The sequence below is a fragment of the Pan paniscus genome, chromosome 6 (genome assembly GCF_029289425.2).
Source record: "Pan paniscus chromosome 6, NHGRI_mPanPan1-v2.0_pri, whole genome shotgun sequence".
In the NCBI taxonomy this organism is placed as follows: domain Eukaryota; kingdom Metazoa; phylum Chordata; class Mammalia; order Primates; family Hominidae; genus Pan; species Pan paniscus.
In genome coordinates, this window is record NC_073255.2 from 7,168,095 (window position 1) to 7,188,403 (window position 20,309).

General features: G+C 54.7%; 1 protein-coding gene across 13 annotated transcripts in view; it reads right to left on the reverse strand.

The window, feature by feature from the left end:
* MAD1L1 (mitotic arrest deficient 1 like 1) overlaps positions 1-20,309 on the reverse strand; it is a 425,682-nt gene that overhangs the window by 394,630 nt on the left and 10,743 nt on the right. For 12 of the 13 annotated variants that reach the window (XM_055115663.2, XM_008973147.5, XM_063605596.1 and 9 more), the window contains exons 6-10: positions 17,130-17,254; positions 15,763-15,844; positions 13,958-14,088; positions 13,686-13,800; positions 11,030-11,091 (exon numbers count right to left, since the gene is read on the reverse strand). In XM_055115663.2, the coding sequence (XP_054971638.1) occupies positions 11,030-11,091; positions 13,686-13,800; positions 13,958-14,088; positions 15,763-15,844; positions 17,130-17,254 (515 nt within the window). Of the gene's footprint in view, positions 1-11,029; positions 11,092-13,685; positions 13,801-13,957; positions 14,089-15,762; positions 15,845-17,129; positions 17,255-18,695; positions 18,835-20,309 lie in introns of all 13 variants that reach the window. The other variant, XM_055115673.2, reaches the window with a different exon arrangement.

A 20,309-nucleotide genomic window follows, 5' to 3' on the forward strand; every position in this document is an offset into this window, starting at 1 on the left:
AAGGGAGACCCCAGCTCTTAACTCACAATGCTCAGGATTGAGAGGATGCGTTTACGGAAAACCAACACAACCCCAAGGCAGAAAGCGGCCAGGACTCAGCCACAGGAGGAGCTGGGGTTGAGAAGAGGAGAGATGGCAGGCACCGTGCTCCCAGGAGCTGGGAACCTGGCTCACGCCCCACCCTGGCCTGCACCTCTGGAGGGCAGCACACTCGCCACTCTCCAGCTCCAGGGTCCTGGGACCTGCACACCACAGACGCACAGGCCTGAGGGATCCTTCTCCCTCCAGATCATGGGCTCCACAAGAGCAGCTCATGGTGAACGAATGAACAAACGAAAAAGGGAAACATGGCCCAGACCACGAGGCATCCGGCATGCAGGCCCAGAAGAAGGGCCATGCTCACACAAGTAGCCAGAAGGCCAAACGCTTCTCCCCCTCCTCCTCCCACGCCCCAAAGAAAACCAAACCGGCGCCAATTAAAATGGACCAACATACCTGACAGTCGCCCACCTTCCCAAGCACCACCAGGGCGTCTGGTATTGATCAACTCAACAGCCGGGTAATTACAAATCACACGCACGGTAACTAGGATAATAAAACTGTCCAGGCTGGTCAATTAGACCCTTCCTTAGAGGAAAATCATGCATCCCCTCACTGTCCTCCTAATTGGCCTCACACATCAGGGAAGCTGGGCCCTGAGACTTGTCATCTGACCAGTCTACAAAGGTTTTTGGGAAAATGTCCAGGTCAGCACTGACAGGTGCCCAGCTTTGACTACAGGGGATGGGTCAGCAGTTCCAGGTGGGCACAGCTGCCAGGACTCTGAGCCAGCAATGCCCGCCTCCCACCTCCCCAGCCCAGCCTCCTCTGCAGCCCCTCCTCACCCCCTCAGGCCTGCCCCTGCTGACGGGTATAATGCCCACCCGGCGGGATGGGAAGCAAGGCCAGATTCAGGCACAACGGGACAGGCAAGGAGCCAAAAACAGCGGCATCTTGGCCACGAGCAAATGATTTCCTCCCTGAAGTGGGGGCTCGGCTACAGGACTTGACACCCACTCCCTTCCTATTTCATAGGGTCCCCCTCAGTGGGAGCTGCTAAATGACAGTTTTGAAAAGCCAAGCCTTTGAAGATGCCTGCTCTCCTCACTGTACTGTGACTTCGAGCTGAATCTCTCTAGAAACATTGAAAGCACACCACCCCAATTAGGTGACGGCAGTCACACGCCGTGACGGGAGCGCACAGCACTCATGCTTTTCGGGAGGGCGGTGTGGCACCAGCTAGGAGTCTCAAACGCACATCTCTTTTGAACTAAAAATCATCCTTTTAAGAATTTACCCAACCAGCATAGCATGGCTAATTGGGGAAAGAAGCTGGAAACACCCTAAGTGTCCATCAACAGGGGCTGCTGGAGTCTGAGTCCGTCTGCACTCCAGCACACCCTGCAGTTCTTTAAAGTAGTTCAGCAGACCAGCCTGCGCTGGGGCCAAAAAACTGTCAAAAACGGAGTGAAAACAGTTGCAGAATAAAACTGTGGAAGGAGCCCCAATTTTAAAAGGTGACGGGAGTACATAAAGAGCTTCTATGTACACACATTTCCAGAACGACACACAGGAAACTCATCAGGCATTGCCTAGAAAGACGAACTGGGGCCAAGCACAGCACGCCCTGCTGCCCACCTCCAGGGCAATCAGTTCTATTCTGGAACAGCCCCCCAGGAATACTGAGAACACAAGGTGACGATGGCTAGGAAGCTGTGACACGGGGCACCCAGCCCTGAGTGAGGTCACCAGGGAGGGCAGGAAAGGAAGACCACGTTCCACTTTTCATTCCATTCATTTGCATTTATGCAGCTTGTTCTGCTTTTAATCAAATGTGAAACTCCTTGACCCTCTGCAGCCTGCACTGACCCCACATGCTGCCACTCCTCACAGCACTCCTGTGACATAACAAAGACCCAGGAGGTGCAAGCAGCCGTGGCCGTAGGCCTTCCATAAACTCAGGGGATGGGTCCCTCCCCAAATGAAGGCTGGCTTAAACAGCACCCCCAGGCCACTCTCCAATTCAGTCCAAGTCGCCACTAAGGAATTTTCCTTCCCCTCACAGCTAATCCGAAGAGCTGACCATCTGCTGTTGACAGGCCAGCTTGAGTGAGGTATGATCTGCGCACGTGAACAGTTTGACAAGAGCAGTGTCATGAGCTTTGCTGCGTGTACACCTGTGCGGCGATCACATCCATTACGCCAAAGGGTATTTCTAGCATCTCATAAGACCCCAATCATATCCCAGCACGAGACTCCAGGGATCACTGACCTGCTTTCTGTCACTGTTGCTCAGTTTTACCTTTTTAAAAAGTTCAAATCAATGGGATGGTATAGTAAGTATAAACTCAGTAAGTCTGGCTTCCTTCACTCAGCAAGAGAGACCCTTTCATGTTTCCAAGCACCGCTGCTGCCGCGCATTACACTGCGTGGAGACGCCATGGTCCACGTATCCCTTCACCTGCTGACAGGCACCTGAGTTGTTCCTGCTCTCAGACTGTTAGAATAAGGCTCCACAAACATTCCTGTACAAGTCTTCATGAGACCACATTTTCTCTTGGGTTTCTCTTAGATTAAATACCGAGGAATGGAACTGCAGGGTCACACCGTAAGTGTGTACAAAGCTACCAAACCATTTCCAAAGTGGCCGTACCACTTGCTACTCCCAGGGGCAACAGGCCTGGCTGCTCTGCATCTCTGCCAGCAGTCAGGATGGTCAGTCTGCTTAATTTTAGCCATTTTATTGGGTGCCCAGTGGTATCTCACTGCCGTCTTGAAACCGCCTTTACAGAATTTTAAGTAACGAGAGAAATCTACATTACTGACTCCATCTTGCTTCTAACCTCACAGGATCTTTTTTTTTTTTTTTTTGCTTATTCTAATACAGAGGCCAAGATAACTATGAGAGGAATGTAGTTTATAGTTAAACTTCAAGGCAAGGAAAAATGACACCCGTCCTTGTTTGGAGATTAAGACTGGCATTGCTACAGGGGACTGAACTTTGCTAAAGAACAGGCACGGGTAAACCATGACCTGTCACTGCTTACTTAGCTTGCTCTTCTACAGTGCCTGCTGCCCGGAGTCACGTAACCAGAAGTTGTCAGATTCGGAACTTCCCTAACGGCTCCTACAGACATCATTGCTGTGAAACCTAAAAAACTGGTCTTTGGGATATTTTTCAGATTTAGCATTTCAGCAGATCAAGAGATGCCACCTGGACTTGTGACCCCATCTCCCAGGAACTGACTCAGCTGCACGGAGACAGTCCTGACACCCCTATGATTGCATCCCCAACACAACCAACCAGCATTCACCACTCCCTAGGCCGCTGCCCGCCAAAACACCCTCAAGCCCTTGCCTCCGAATTCTCAGGGAGACAGATGTGAGAGTTATCTCGCGTCCACCTCCCTCGGCTGGCTCTGCAATCATTAAACTCCCTCTCTGCTGCCACACCTGCCGTTCTCAGTGCATTGGCTTTCTGGGCAGCAAGAAGAACCCTGTTGGGCGATTACAGTCTTAATTTGCATTCCCCTAATAACTAACAATGTTGACCATCTTTTCATGTCCTTATTTACCATCTATATATCTTCTCTTATAAAGTATCTGTTAGAAGCAGGCCGGGTACAGTGGCTCACACCTGTAATCCCAGTGCTTTGGGAGGCCAAGGCAGGCAGATCACCTGAGGTCAGGAGTTTGAGACTAGCCTGGCCAACATGGTGAAACCTGTCTCTATTAAAATACAAAATTATCCGGGTGTGGTGGTGCACGCCTGGAACCCCAGCTACTCAGGAGGCTGAGGCTGGAGGATTGCTTGAACCTGGGAGGCGGAGGTTGCAGTGAGCCAAGATCATACCACTGTACTCCAGCCTGGGCGACAGAGCAAGATTCCATCTCCAAAAAAATAAATAAATAATAAAGTATCTGTTAAAAGTCTTTTGACCATTTTTTAAACTATGGTAATCTTACTAATCTGTAAGAGTTCCTTCTCTATCCTGGAGCACATCTTTGGTCAGATACATGTTAATATCTCGCAAATATTTTCCTAGTCTATGGTCTGCCTTTTCACTGTGTCTTTTGAGAGCAGAAGTTTTCAATTTTGATGAAGTCTAATTTATCAATTTTTTCATTTATGGTTCATGTTCGTTGTATCGTAAGACCTCTTTGCCAAACCCTAGCTTCCAGATTTTGTGACTTTTACACATAGGTCTATGCGTCATTTGAGTTAAATCTTGTGTCCAGCATGAGACAGGTGTTAAGGCTCATCCTCACCACGAAGAGCCTACTGGTTTACCACCCTCGGTGAAAAGATTCTTTCTCCCACTGAATTACCTGGACACTTTGACAACAATCAACACTGTATTCTTCAATCATTTCTGAACGTTCTACTCTGTTCTCCTGATTTACATATGTCTATACTTAATACCACAGTGTCTCAATTTATGCAATTTACAAAGTGCCTTGAAATTGGCCAGTGTAAGCTGTATAACTTGTTCTTTTTTGAAACTGTTATGGCTATAACAATTTATAGGTACTTTACATTCCCACAGAAATTTTAGAAATTGTCAGCCGGGCACAGTGGCTCACGCCTGTAATCCCAGCACTTTGGGAGGCCAAGGCGGGTGGATCACTTGAGGTCAGGAGTTCAAGACCAGCCTGACCAACATGGCGAAACCCTGTCTCTACAAAAATACAAAAATTAGCCAAGCATGGTGGTCCATGCCTGTAGTCCCAGCTACTGGGGAGGCTGAGGCAGGAGAACTGCTTGAACCCAGGAGGCAAAGGTTGCAGTAAGCCAAGATCGCACCACTGCACTCCAGCCTGGGCGACAGAGTAAGATTCCGTCTCAAAAAAAAAAAAAAAAGAAATTTTAGAGATCAGTTCATCAATTTCTGCTGGGGCTTTGATTGGGACTATGTTAAATATTTGGGTCAATTTGAGCAAACTGCCATCTTAACAATAATGAATCTTCCAATACACGACCACAGTACCTTTACGATACTCTGAAATATATATTTGGTCTTTCTGTTCCCTGACATACATGCAGCTCCTTATCTGGAGTGAGAAGAGTGTCTCTTGTGAACTAATGAGCTGAGTGCTGGTTGGCAGCCCCCAGGCAGCTTCAGATAGGGTGGTTATCCGAAACACCAAGGTGAGATTAGAGGGTTGGGATTTTGAGTCCCACCCCTCAACCTCCTAGGAGGGGAGAGGGGCCGAAGGGTGAGTTGATTTCCAACGGCCAATGGTGTAATCAATCATGCCTCTGTGATGAAGCCTCCATAAAAACCCACAAATAAGGCCAGGGTTCAGAGCTGCACACACAGAGGCTCCTGGAGGGTGGTGTGCCCAGAGAGGGCATGGAAGCTCCGTGCCTCTCCCCACACCTCACTCTGCCAACCTGTTCACCTGTATTATTCGTAACATCCTTTATAAGACATGACTAAACATAACAAAGCATCTTCCCGAGTTCTGTGAGCCACGCTAGCCAATTAACGAAACCCAAGGAGTGGGTAGCAGGAGCCTCGTTTAACAGCCTGTCAGTCAGAAGTACAGCTGATGTCAGTGAAAGAGGAAGAGAAGAAAACAGTAAAATGAAGCAGAGATGCCGGCCTACTACTTGCACCTGGAATCTGAAGGGGGCACAGATGTGTGGGACTGGGCCCTGACCCATTGGAAGCTGATGGAACTCCAGGTGGAGAGTGTGCAGATGAGGCTGCAGGACATCCAGCTGGTGACCCCTGGAGAACTGCTTGGTGTGGGGGAAACCTTCCAGTATCTGGTGTCAGAGGCTGTGTGAGAGCAGAGGGGAAAAGAGTTCATTTTTCCTCTTACAATGTCTCCATTTTTCTACATCAGGTGATCTTTAATGTCTCAGTTGCGTCTTAAGCTTCTCAGTGTACAAATCTTACACAGATTTTCTTATATGCATTCCTAATATTTCATGAAGTTTGATGCCATCATCCATGGTATGTACCTCGAGTGGCTCACTGCTAGTATACAGAAACATAACCCATTTTGGTACATTGTCCTTGTATCCCGTGACCCTGTAAACCTCACGGTTTAGTCCTACTGGCTTGTCATTTATTCCCTGGGAATTTCTATAGAGAATTATGTTGTCTCCAGGCACAGTTTTACTTCCTCCTTTCCAGTCTGTCCATCTTTTCTTTTTGCTTCCCTAATTATACTGGTGAAGATCTCCAGTACAGTGCAACCAGGGCTGAAGGGAACAGACACCCTGCCTGGTCTCCATGTCAGGAATGCAGTCCGTCCACCTTGTATTGTATCGGCTGGTTTTCTGCAGGTATCATTTACCTGGTTGAGGAAGTTCTCTTCTCTTCCTAGCTTGCTGAGAACTTTCAATCACAAACGAGTTTTGGATTGTTACAAATGGTTGTGCTGTTCGCCTACGGAGATGGCCTGCACCCCCTTTCATTCTACTGAAACAGGTGATTTTCCAAAGAGAAGCAAGCATCCTGCATTCCCAAATGGGCTCCAGCCTCACGCCATCTTTCCCACTGGCCTCTCTGTATTACTCCTCCTCCCCATCCTGTGCCCGAGGTCTTGCCGAGGATGACACGTACCTCAAAGGGTGTGTGCTGGCCTCCACTTTCCTTACCCGTAAGTCACTCCCCGAGACAGACCACGCTCCTGGGAGACCAAGCTGATCACATCGCTGCCTCCAGACACACACCTCGCACTGCTGCTAACTCCCTCAGCCCAACTTCCAGCACCCTAAGGATGAGGGTGTCCACAACACACTCCCGGCACTGGCATCCTGCCCTTCTCCACGTGTGTTCACGCAGGCTCATCCACACACACTGTGTCCCTCCTTGCCTGTGACTTCAAAGTCGTAGAAACTAACATGCCCCCAGCCTGCGTGAACCCGTGTGCTGCACATGTCACATGTGACCAGGCCTGTGTGACACATAAGGACCTCGTCCCACAGGGTCTTCCCATGGTTTCACTGACCCACCCCAGCCAGCCTGCCCAGCCTCCTCTCCTAAGACATAAGAAGCCCTACATGGGGAAGAGGGTCACCAGGCCACTCTCTCCTGGGGCTCAGCCAGGGTTTATCCAAGCCCGGGGCGAAGCCGAAGAGCCCTCTGAGGACTGCAGGACGTCAGCGCCCTGTCCTTAGGGAAGGGCCCACACAAAGGACGTCTGACCTCAACGCCAGGAGCTCACAGCCCAGAGCCCACAGGCCTGAGGGCCCCAGGACACTGATCAGAAACAAGGCAGGCATGGGACAGCCAGAAGCGCCCCCCTGAAGGCAGTCAGGAACAGTGGCCACAAGCCCCTCACATCCCCATCGACCAAAATCCCAGTGTCAGCAAGCAAGTCCCATGGTGGGAGAGCAGCGGTCCACTAGGCCAGAGAGACCCAAGGGAAGCTGCTGTGGGAAGGATCACCAAGGCGGGGGCACCACCTAGTGGCAGCAGCTCCTCCACACCCACGGGGCCTCGGGCCTCGGCAAGCCCCAAATCCCAGCAAAGCCTGGGCCAGAAGGCAAGCAGACGCCAGCCCACCTGGCACAGGCCCAGGGCACTCCCAGCCACAGAGCCCTCTGCTTTCAGGACATCTGATGTCACCTCAGGTCCCCATGGCTGAGAGGAGGGGATCCCCAAGCTCGCCCACAGAGGCACGCAAGTCTCCACACAAGAACAGCAAATGCACTCAGCCCTCCCATGCGGGCAGCCGTGGCCCCCGTGGCCCCAGCTTCTCACCACATCTGTGTCCCTGTTGCCCACTTCATCACCACATTCAATGCTGCCAGACATGGGCTTCAGAAATTCCTAAGAACTACCCCAAACCTGGTCCCTAAAAACAGAAAAGAAAGCCCAGTGCATCTCAGGTTTACCCAGAAATCCACTTTGGTTTTTGTTTTTGTTTTTTAGAGACAGGGACTCACTCAGTCACTGGAGTGCAGTGGTGCAATCACAGCTCCTCCTGGGCTCAGGTGATCCTCCCACCTTAGCCTCCTGAGTAGCTGGGACTACAGGTGCACACCACTGAGCACAGCTAATTTTTTTTTTGGTACAAACAGGGTCTCAACTATGTTCCCCAGGCTGATCTCAAACATCTAGGCTCGAGCAATCCTCCTGCTGCAGCCTCCCAAACCACTGGGATTACAGTGTGAGCCACTGTGCGCAGCCAGAAATGCACACGTTTACCACACCCTCCCGGTGATCCTAGGAGCCATATTCGGGACCGCCAGCCCGCATTCCCGTGGACTCTCTAGGAGCCATATTCGGGACCGCCAGCCCGCATTCCCGTGGACTCTCTAGGAGCCGTATTCGGGACCGCCAGCCTGCATTCCCGTGGACTTTCTAGGAGCCGTATTAGGGACCGCCAGCCTGCATTCCCGTGGACTGCGACATGAGCACCACCCCACTGACGTCCAGCGTGAGTCACCCGAGATCATGGCCTGATGCAGAACCACACTCAGACACCCGCCCTGTGGAGCACAACACAAGGAGCGGCGGGGAGCCCTGAAGGGGCCCAGGCATGGCAGGCAACCCAGCACGTGAGGAAACCTGCCCTCTACCAGGCCCACAGCCAAGGCCAACGCAGGAGACTAGGGGTCAACCCCCACAGCGAGGACGGCTCCATCCACCTTCCTGGCCATCAGCCTCCGGCTGCTCAGAGAGGATGCTCGCGCCAGCCCTCTCCAACTCACAGGGCCCTCCACAAGTACACGATCACGTCGGATCTTCACACGCAGTTGGGGAGAAGAGCTCCGTGTCCCCCTTTCAATAAAGAGAACACTGGCCCAGAGCAGCGCAGTGACTTGACACAGGTCTTACTGTTGGTGGCGGGGGGCGGGGGGAGCCTTGAATCCAGCCTCCGAAGAACTATCTGTGTTCCTCATCAAAGCTGCAGGGCGCCACACATGCATGCCACTTGCTTCCCGCCCACTTTAAGCTGGTGGAGGGCACAGGCAGCCCACCTCCACCAGCCCTACAGACCAACCCCTCCTCTCCCTCATCCAGGGCCTGGCCACCAGGGAGGGCAGAGTGAACACAGAACACACAGGCAGGCAGAACCCCTGGGGCCAGCATGCCCTCATGCTGGCCACGCCCAGGCAGCACCCCCAGGCCAGCTCGCCCTCACACAAGCCATGCCCAGGCAGGGCGCTCAGATGCGGGAACAGGGCTGAAAGGAGCCACAGTACTTTGAAACCAGCCAGAGACAGCAGCCAGCTGTGCCAGGTCTGGTGCCCGACTGACATCCAGTGCTCCAGGGCAAACTGCACACTGGACCCTCTAGCAGGGCCGGGCCCATCAGGCACGTGGGGGCCTCTGATGTCCCTTCACAGGAAAGAAGTCACAGAGGTTTCTCATCTGGCCAGAGTATGCCTGGGAGCAGAAGGGTCGCCTTCCAAGCAATTAATAAGCCCAGAGAACAGACAGAAGCACAAAGCATTTAGGCCCCGCTGAGGCCGGCCCTACAGAAGTCTGTGTTCTACAGGGGGAGTTCAAGAGGAGACAGCAGCCCGGGCCGTGCTCTGACTTAGCAAAGCTCAAAGAAAATGAAGAGGCACTTTCAGGTGACAGAGAACTGAAGCCAGTAATGCTGATGAGAAGGTAATGGATTCCAGAACCAGCAGTCGGACGGTGTGGTCAAAGGATAGCTCTTTCAGAGAGTCTCAGTCTCAGCCTAGTTTCCAAGAACAGGAGGAAAGACAGGCAAGAAGCGGGAAGCCTTGAAATCTCACAAGCAAACACAATAAGAGGCTGCCTCGGCACCAGCACCTCCGGCCCTGAGCCCCGGGCTCTGATGGCTCCTTCAAAAGCATCGCTCCTGCACCTCCTCGAGACCTGGCGCACACAGGGCAACCAGGAAGAGGGGTCCAGAGCAGAGCTGCCAGGAGGTGGTCACCTGCAGGGGCACCGCGACTGAAGGGCAGGGGCCAACTGAGCAGCTGCTGGAGAAAGATGAGCACAGGGTCCTGGGATGGATGGGGCAGGAGGACAGACAGGACCAGACCTGGGAACGGTCCAGCTACCTGTCTATAAGAATACCATCCCCAGCACCCAGGGTGGTCCCCCGGCAGCTCCACCCAACATCCCACCACCCAAGCGCTGGCACTCAGCTTGGCACAGACTGCGTGAAGAGGCTGCTACAAGCACCAGACAATCGTCTTCCACTATGGTGGGTGAGAACCGTTTGGATCTGTGTCCCTGCCCCATGCCTCATGTTGAATTGTAATCCCCAGTGCTGAAAGTGGGGCCCGGTGGGAAGTGTTTGGATCCTGGAGTGGATCCCTCACAGCTTGGGTATGTCTTCATGATAGTGAGTTCTCATGAGATCTGGTCATTTAGAAGTGTGTGGCACCTCCCTCCCAACACTACTCACGCTCGCTCACTCTCTCGCTCTCTCGTTCCTGCTTTTGCATTGTGGCGTGCCTGTTCCCCCTTCACCTTCCGCCATGACTGAAAGCTCCCTGAGGCTTCACCAGAAGCCGAGCAGATGCCAGCACCATGCTTCCTGTACAGCTGCAGAAGCGTGAGCCAATTCCACCTCTTCTCTTCATAATTACCCAGTCTCTGGTATTTCTTTATAGCAATGCAAGAACAGCCTAATACAGTGGGTTTTTCTTAATTCTAAAAACTCAGTTCATCTCCACTGGTTACAGTTCCCTAAAATGAATGATTTCCCCCAAAAGCAATTATTTCCTCGGTATACACCAAAAAGAGTCCTTTCACAAAGCCCCGCAACGCAGGGCAATCAGACGCCTGCCACTGGTTTGCTGTGGATATTCCGCTTCTCAATGAAGATGTTACTAAGGCTTCAGCAGGATGAGTCACTGGGTTCCACTGCCCCATCCGCTGGGAAAGGCCTCATTAAACCTGAGCAGCCCGGGACAAATGCCCCGCACCAGCCACAGAGATGCCTGGCTGGAGACTGCGCTGGTGAGCCGGAAGCAGGCTCTGCTCTTCACCCAGGACCCTTCAAAGAAGGCAGGACCCCAGAGACACCTGCCCTTCCCTACCTGATGCTCAGGCCCATGGTCTGGTCCAGTCTCTCCCAGCTTTGCAGCTTGGCCAGCAGCCTCTGAAAAGACAACAAAAGCACAGACCCTGTCATCACCTGCCACAGGATCATCACATAAGACTGACAATAATGATCACGGTGCTAAGTCCCTGACCTCTCAGGAGAGCCTGCCCTCATCTCTGAGCTGGGCGCTACATGCTCCAGGTCTGCTTGGAAGTGGCCGGGTTATTATTCCCCAACTGCAGAAGCCACACTGGCGCTTCCTGACTCACTCTTTCCTGGCCCCGTAAATTCAAGTGTGAATCCCAGCAAGCTAAAAGCAACGTGTGGCTGTGGAGGGAGAAGGCAGACAGCCTCAGAAAGGATCCTGGGGTTGACTGTGCCCCAGGGAGCAGCCTCGGGTCCTTGAGCCGTTAGGACTCATCCCTCCCCCATCTTCCAGGGGCTCCTCAGGGAACCAAGCCCTGGAGCAGACAGACTCAGTCCTGGAGCCAAACTTCCTACCATCACACAGCAGACCAGGACCAGCAGGCCCTAGGAGAGGAGGGCAGCCACCCTGGAGCATGAGGGAGGGTGACACACTGCCTACAGGCCAGCCCACCCCTCTGTGTCACATGCCTGTCCCATGCTGAGCCGCATCCCAAAGAGGTGAGTCTCACGGCCCTTCTAGGACGGAAGCAATCTGAGGGCAGGGACTCTGTGCCTTTGTTCTGGCCTCGCTTCACCTCCACCCAGTGCCAAGCACCACTCGGCAAGTCAGTGAGGTATTCTCACAGCCCCTCCTATGCGCAGGCACGCACTTGACTAGTAACTATATGACAGCCAACGCTACAGAACATTCGCTACGCGCCAGGCACTGCTCTGAGCACTTTGCATAGACTCATGTGAGCCTCACAGTCCCGACAAGGCAGCCAGCACCACTCCTCCCTGTGCAGACGGGGAGACAGACAGGGAGGTGAAGGAGCTGGCCCAGGGACATGGAGCAGCAAGCACCCAACTACGGAGTGTGGCTTGAGAGCCCCAACTCTTCAACCATCAAACAATAAATTACACCGTGGGAGAGAGAAAAGATGTCGCATGGGAGCTGTCTTTTCAGGCTAAGCTCCTACAGAACCCAGCACCTGAGAGAAGAGTCCCTGCCAGATACCCCCGCTGGCAGGGAGCCACCTCACCGTGGGTCACAGGGCCAAGGCCCCAAAACGACCTTGGCTGTTTCACAGCTCTGAAGAGAACAGAGACGCCACGCCACCCAAGGGGGACTCTGGAAGTGGCCAGCCGGACAGGTGGGCAGCTGCAGAGCACTGCAGATGGAGTCTGCCCTCCTGCCAGGCCCCACAACCACCGGAGAAAGGCGGCATAGGTGTGCCAGGCACAGAGGGGAGTGGCTGTGGCCACAGGGAAGTGGCATGAAGGACAGAGGACCCAGGCAGGGGCCAGAAGGCCTAAATTCTGGTCCAAACTTGCTGTGCACCGGGCAAGAGAGGGAGCTTCTCTGAACCTCAGTTTCCTCCTCTGCCCGCAACATGACTGCAGGATGTTTTCCAGCACTGACACCTTCCTACCAACTGCCGCGGTGAAGACAGAACACCCCCAGCACAGGGCCCTGCCAGCCCTGATCCTCACAGTGCCACGCGCATTCTGACTCACCCTCTGTACCAGTTTCCTGCTGCAACCGAAACAGATCACCACAAACTAAGTGGCTTCAAACAACACAAATCGGTGCGGCACAGAGGCTCACGCCTGTCATCTCAGCACTTTGGGAGGCAAAGGCGGGAGGGTCACTTGAGCCCAGGAGTTCAGGACCAGCCTAGGCAACACAGGGAGACCCCATCTCTACAAAAAAAAATTTAATATTTAAAAAGCCTGGCCGGGCATGGTGCCTCACGTCTATAATCCCAGCACTTTGGGAGGCTGAGGCGGGTGGATCACGAGTTCCAAGAGATCAAGACCATCCTAGCCAACATGGTGAAACCCTATCTCTACTAAAAATACAAAAATTAGCCAGGTGTGGTGGCGCACGCCTGTAGTCCCAGCTACTCAGGAGGCTGAGGCAGGAGAATCGCTTGTACCCGGGAGGCGGAGGTTGCAGTGAGCCGAGATCGCACCATTGCATTCCAGCCTGGGGACAGGGCGAGACTCCATCTCAAAAAAAAAAAAAAAAAAGCCCACAAATGTAATATTTTATAGTACTTTAGATCGGAAATCCAAAACGGGTCTCCCCGAGCTGGAATCCTGGTGTTGGCAGGGTTGTGTTCCTTCTGCAGATTCCAGGGGACAGTCCACTTCCCTGCTCTTTCCAGCTTCCAGAGGACTTACATTCCTTGGCTTGTGGCCCGTCCTCCATCTCCACACCCAGCAAGAGCTGCCAAGTCCCTCTCACATCACTCTGAGCCCCCAGGATGGCCCAGGAGCCCCTCCCCGCCGTGGGCCAGCTGACCAGTCACCTCATTCGCCCTGCCAGGGAAGGTGCTGTGTTCACAGGCTCTGAGGATGAGGCATGGACCTCTCTGGGGACCACGATTCTGCCTCCCACCCCATCACAGCAACCTCCATGTTGTAGGTGAGCAGCTGGTGGGTGTGACCACAATACCGAGGCTCCTCCAGGCAGGGCAGAGGACACCCACAGGAACCGCACACCACACACAGGCCCTCACCTCGTTCTCCAGCTCCAAGCCAACCAGCGTCTCCTGCATCTTCTCCTGGCGCCCCAGCTTCCTCTGCAGCCCTTCCAGCTCTTCCTGGAGCAGCCCGTTGGTCTCTCTCATCTCCCTGGCAGTGCCACAAAGAGTCGCTCAAATAGCCACACACCCTAGGGATAAGGCCAAGAGCCCAGGAGCCCTGCCCCTACAGGGTCTGCACAGTGGGCTCCATGTGCACAAACCCAGACTCACTCGAGGCGGCTGCCCCATCCCCCGCAACCCCTCACCGCAGGTGCGCGCTCTCCTCCCGCAGCTGCTTCAGCTCCCGTTCCAGCCTAGGGAGCCGTACCAGCTCAGACTTCATGTTCTTCACAATCGCTGCATCCTGCTCTTGCAGGCACAGCTTCTGCTCCAGATCCTGAGGGAGGCCAGGGACAGAGAAGAAGGGAAAAATGAGCCACGAAGAGACCTGGAGAAAATCACACGCACACGGCTAAGAGAAGGAAGCCGGTCTGTAACGGCTACACACACTGCAGGATCCAACCACAGGACGTTCTGGGAAAGGAAGGGGTTGTCAAGGGCTCAGAAGGAGAGAGGCAGGGATTGACTGGGGGAGCAGAGAGGATTTTTAGGCAGTAAAACTTTTCTGTGTGACACTCTAATGGCAAATATAGAACATTTTACATCTGCCCGAACCATATACTGTCCCACTCCAAGAGTGACCCTCGCATGACCCGTGGACTCTGCATGACACTGATGTGTCCAGGCAGGTTCATCACCATCACACGTGCTCCACTCTACCAGGGGAGGCTGTGTGTGTAGGAGCGGGGGCAGGGGGTACACAGGAGCTTTACCTTCTGCTCATTTTGCTGTGAACCTAAAATTGCTCTAGAAAATACCATCCATTAAAAATTAAAGTCATTGAGGTCACAAAGTTCCTTCACTAAACTGCCCCAGGTCCTCAGCAGCCTCCATGCCTCAGGACTCTCCTGTGGGAGGCCTTCCTGGGCTGCACCAGGGGCCTCGAAGCTGCTTCCAATACTGAGCCTCAGCATCCACTCCAGGGCAGCTCTTCCCAGCGCCGACCTCCCAGCCCCCCGCGTACTGGGAGCTGGCATTCACACTGCACACTGCCGGGCTGCTGTGCTCACCACCTGCCCTCGGGGAGCTCTCCAGGAGCAAAAGTCTGTCTCAAGTCTGGTCCAGGATGGCACTCCATGGTAAAACATCCCACCCCTCCCGTGTCAAGCCCACTTCTGCCACTCTAGCAGCACGTGTGACAGCTCAGTCTTTCCAATAGTGAGGACAGGCTTTTCCCTACGGTACCCAGTCCCCTTGGGACACAGACAGCTGGCATCTGTGAGCAGCAAGTCACTGAACAGGCAGAGTATGAAATCACGACCAAACCAGACGGTCATTCAACAAACACTAACAGAGTCCATCACCCTGCCAGCCAGAAAATCCTGAGAGGTGGACTGAGGGCTGCGAGGGGCCAGGGACCACCACCAGGAGCGGACATGGCAGAGGCCAGGTTGGGGGTGCCGGGCAGCTCTGCAGCCAGGAAGAGCTGGTGTGAAGCCTGGAGGTGAGGGTGCATAAGGGCTGAGAGGGCACGGCCAGAGCACAGGGTCTGGAGGCTGCTCTCCAGGCAACAGGAGGCAGGAGAGGGATCTGGAGTCAACGTCTCCCTGGCACGTCCTCCGCAGGGAAATGGCACAGCCTGAGCTTGAGTCAGACGCCCTGACTGAGACCCAGCTCCAGCTATGCAACTGTGGGCAGCTTGCTCAACCTCTCTATGCCTGTAGCATCTTCTCACGCTCATCAGCACTTGACGTCATCACACACACGGACATTTTCTCTTGGTGTTTGTGGTCAGTCTCCCTCCTCTAGAATACACGCTCCCAAGAGCGGAAGCATCTGCCTCATTCACCACGGCATCCCTGGTGCCCAGCACAGTGCCCAGCACACAGGGCAGCAGCTAACCTCACAGAAGGACCACGGAGCTCGGCACCAGCGCAGAAAGGCCAACAGGGGCAGGAGAGTCAAGGCCACCACAGGGATGTCCACAAGGCACTGACACGGAGTGACTCACCTTAATCTGCTGCTCGTGGTCTGCTCTTGCTTCTTGGCTGGCCTGGAGTTCCTGGATTTTCTGATTGGCTTCCTGGCATTTTCTATTGAAAGAAAAATACATCACACACAGAAACAGGCATGCGGCAAGGCCAACAATTCTCCTCAGCCTGAGACCCGCCCCAGCACAGACCCACATACGTTCATTCCCACCCCAAGGTTCAGGACCTCCCGCGGCACAGACCCCCGCCCCCAACACACACTCCACTGCATGGGTACCCCAAGGTCCCAGGCCCCAGCCCCTGTGGGCTGGCTCTCAGGCCTCAGTCTGCTCATTCAGACGGGGTGCGTAGTGAACCCAGGCCACCTGCAAGGACCTCTCCAACAGTGGAACCCACAGCTCTCACCTGCCTGCGGCAACCCCCAGCCCTGGTGTAGCTGCGGTAGGGCCCCACCCCGGAATGACCTCTCCTCTTTACTACGGAACTAGAACTCTCCTAAAACGACATCTGCTGATGGAAGGGTCCAAGTCTGCAGGAGATGCCCACAGTCTCCTGACCGCACCTCCAGACAAGGCTCTCACGTCTGTGCCTCGGCTCAGCCCTGTGCCTGGACATCCCTTTCCAGCCACGCCCCCTCCACCTCCAAGGCACATGATGCTGCCCTTTCAACCTAGCCCTCAGCAGGGTACGGCGGCTCAGCCTGGGATCCCAGCACTCTAGGAGGCTGAGGCAGGAGGATCGCTTGAGGCCAGGAGCTCAAGACCAGCCTGGGTTACAAAGCGAGACCGCCATCTCTACAAAACGTTTTTTAAAATTAGCCAGGTGCAAAACTAATCCCAGCTACTCAGGAGGCTGAGGCAGGAGAATCACTGAACCCAGGAGGCGGAGGCTGCAGTGAGCCGAGATGGTGCCACTGCACTCCAGCCTGGGTGACAGAGCAAGACTCAATCTCAAAAAAAAAAAAAAATTAGCCAGGTGTACTGCACATGCTTGCAGACCCAGTTACTCGGGAGGCTAAGGCAGGAGGATCACTTGAGCCCAGGAGGTTGAGGCTACAGTGAGCCATGATTACACCATTGCACTCCACGCTGGATGACAGAGTGAGACCCTGTCTCAAAAAATAAAGTAAAATCTGGCTCTGCAGGAGCCCTCTCTAAGAAGGAGGGGGAGGAAGTTGCTGCCCCCATTCTGCTCCAGAAACATCAGGACACTTTCTGGGCTCATGGTCCTGGCTCCAGAGGCCTCAGCATCTGCCCCTCTTGAGTGTCTGTGAATTAGGACAGCATCTGGGAGTGTATCCACATCCCACCCAGCCACCAAGAGAGAGGTGGGACGCATGCCCCAACACGTGACCCGACCCCCGACCCCACACCCTGGCCCCGCCCACTTGTGTTGCAGGTCCAGCTGCTCCTGCAGCTCCTGCTTCTCCGACTCCAGGCGCTTCACCCGCATCTCCTGGTCCATCACGCTCCACTGCAGTTCCGAGATCCTCCCCTTCAGTGAGTTGATGGTCTAAAAGTAGAGGGGACCAGAGAGCCGCTGAGTGAGTGGAGCCCATGCGTGGAAGGAGCCTGCACATGGAGATGAGAAGAGCGGAGAGGCAACACCACCCACGTGCTATAATCAGGGCAGGAGGCAGAGGGGCAGAGGAATAAGGAGGCAGAGGGGCATCGGGCAGAGGGGTAGGGGAGCAGAGCGGTAGGGGGGCAGATGGCAAGGGGGCAAGGGGGGCAGAGGGCGGGGGGAAGAGGAGCAGGGGAGCAGAGGGCCAGGGGGCAGAGGCACCTCCTTCTGGAGGATGCAGGTCAGGCAGACGCTCACACGCAGGGCCCACCCTCCTCCTGGTGCTCCAGAGCAGCACAGCCCAGAGCCTGCCACAAGCCACCCAGGAGCTGACAGAGGAGACCCAGGCCCCAGCCAGGGCCCCTGGAAAGGAGGCTTGGTGAGGCGGCTTCAGAAGCAAAAGCCTCTACCAGCCAAGATGGGCCTGGACTCTCAGGCCTGGCACCTGGCGGACTCTCAGGCCTGGCACCTGGCAGTCTCTGTGCCAGTGCCCCACGCTCCCAAAGTCCCATCAGACATCCACATACCCGCCACACCATCACTTCGGTCTTCCCTCCAACCGTGGCTCCTGTCATCCCTCCCTAGCCACCCCAATGCTACTATGCCGGCTGTTTGCTAACGACATCGCCCTCAAACCACAGCAAGGCACTGGCCAACCAACAGGACAAAGACGGAGGCTGTGCAAGGGGCAGGGCGGTACCTGCTGGGGAGGCCGTGCGCTTGGAACGGGAGCGCGCGGCACGGGCAGGAGCGCCCCCGGGGAGGCGGCCCCTGAGCAAAGCCAGCAGCCCCTCTGGCAGCCTCCAGGACAGCAGGTCTGCCTGACATCACGCGACAGAACCGCCAGGCTTCCTCCTGACCACCCGCACCAGGCGACCTTCTGAGGACCCTAACCCTCTGGAAAAGCTCAGAAAACCCCAGGTGTCCTCAGAGAAAGAAAGAGCACGTGGGTCGAGCCAATGTGAAAAGCCGGACAGACCCTGAGAAGCATCACTGTAAGTTAACACACGGAAACACACGGGCGTGATGTCAGCCCTGGGGACCATGCACCCAGGACAGGACAATGGCAAATTCACACAGCAAACAACCTGGGTGGGCCTGGCTGGGCGGCACCCTCCGCTAACAAGGAGGCCTCAGCACTCATTTCCCTGTCCCTGAGAACATGCCCAGCTCAGGGCCTGCTGAAGCCTATCACCGCTGTCCACCCCACGCCGCTCTGGGAAGGCCCGCATGGGGGCTGCGTGCTCCCCACATGCCCACAATATGTACGGTTTACTTCACCACAACAGTGAAGCATCAACCTGGGAGTCAACAAAGAAGAAAGGTATTAAAAACATACTAACAATAAACACATCCTCCCAGAGGTCTTCTGAACTCAATTAATACACACCGTGTGCCAGGGGCAAGGCCAGATGCAGGGCCGAGCCCACCTGCCCACAGGGTCACCCGTGTTGTAGGGGACACCGGACAGTTGGCAAGGAAGAGGCGCATAAGATAATTCCAGAGTAAGGAGCATGACAATCAGGACCCTGTGACAGGAGAAGGCAGTCAAGACCTAGTGCGCAGGGAGGGCTTCCCTGAGGAGCTGCCACCTCGGATTAGACATGACAGGCCAAAGCAGCAGCACCTGCAGCGCCACCATCTTCCCCTCACTATGCCCCACCCCACCGGGCACCGCCCTGCAGCTCCTGCAGTCTCCTGCTCCTCTGCCCCTCATGAAGTGCTGGGCACGACTCACCCTCCCCCATGGAACCACAGGTGCCCGCAGGCAGCGGGGACAGCCCCCAGCCCACCTCCAGCACAGCCCAGCACATGGGAACTGGAACCCAGAGCATGGGCAAACCAAGAGCAGCTTCTCGGGAGCCAATCACGCCTCCTCTCCTGCCAACATTCTCTCCAGAAGCAGATAGGGGAACAGCCTGAACACGCCTCCCCAGCACGGCCACAGGAAGGACCCGCGGCCAGTTTCTGGACCCCTCCAGGACCCCCGCTGCACGCCCACCCCACCCCTACCACGCCTCCACCCCCACACCAGCAGATTTTCATGTTTCCTCTTGGCACCAGCGATCTTGATCGCCACAGACAAAGGACAGGAGAGGTCAGAAGATTCCAATTTCCACCAGCGCCCATGTCTGGGCTGTTTCTAAAATGCAAGCAACCTTCACCAGGACTGCGGTTCACACAGGCTCCGGTTCAGAGGCAATTATCCGACGCCATCAGATGCCTGTAGACCTTGCAGATAGTCAAAGATATGCAAATCCAGACGTGCCTCCTTAAGCCTCCTGACAAAACAACAGCTATTTCCAGAAAAGACCACCATCCACGACAGGGAAGGCTACGGGGAAATTGGAGCCCTCAGCCAGGCCTCTGAGCACAACGGCTGCAGAGACCACCATCGCTGGGGACCTTATAACCCAGTCCTAGGGGTCTGTCCAAAGTCAACAGAAGCGAGGGCTGAGGGAAGGGCTACCTGTCGCATACATACATGAGTGAACACAAACACACTAAACGTCCACAAACAACAAAAAACAGATTCATCATCCATTTAAATTCATAATTACAAAGGCAAAAAAGTGCTTAACTTTTTTTTTTTTTTTTTGAGACAGAGTCTTGCTGTGTTGCCCAGGCTGGAGTGCAATGGTGTGATCTGAGCTCACTGCAACCTCCACCTCCTGGGTTCAAGCGATTCTCCTGCCTCAGCCTCCCGAGTCCCACAGGCTGGGACTACAGGTGCGCACCACCACGCCTGGCTAATTTTTGTATTTTTAGTAGAGATGGGGTTTCACCATGTTGGTCAGGCTGGTCTCCAACTCCCGACCTCAGATGATCCACCCACCTCGGCCTCCCAAAGTGCTGGGATTACAGGCGTGAGCCACCGCGCCCGGCCCAAAGTCTCAACTTTTTAACTGAAAACTACAGAATGGAAAATTAATACTTCTACTGATGACAACTATGTACAAAACGCAGCTGCCCGTGTGGGAAGCACAATTGAAAACACAAGCGG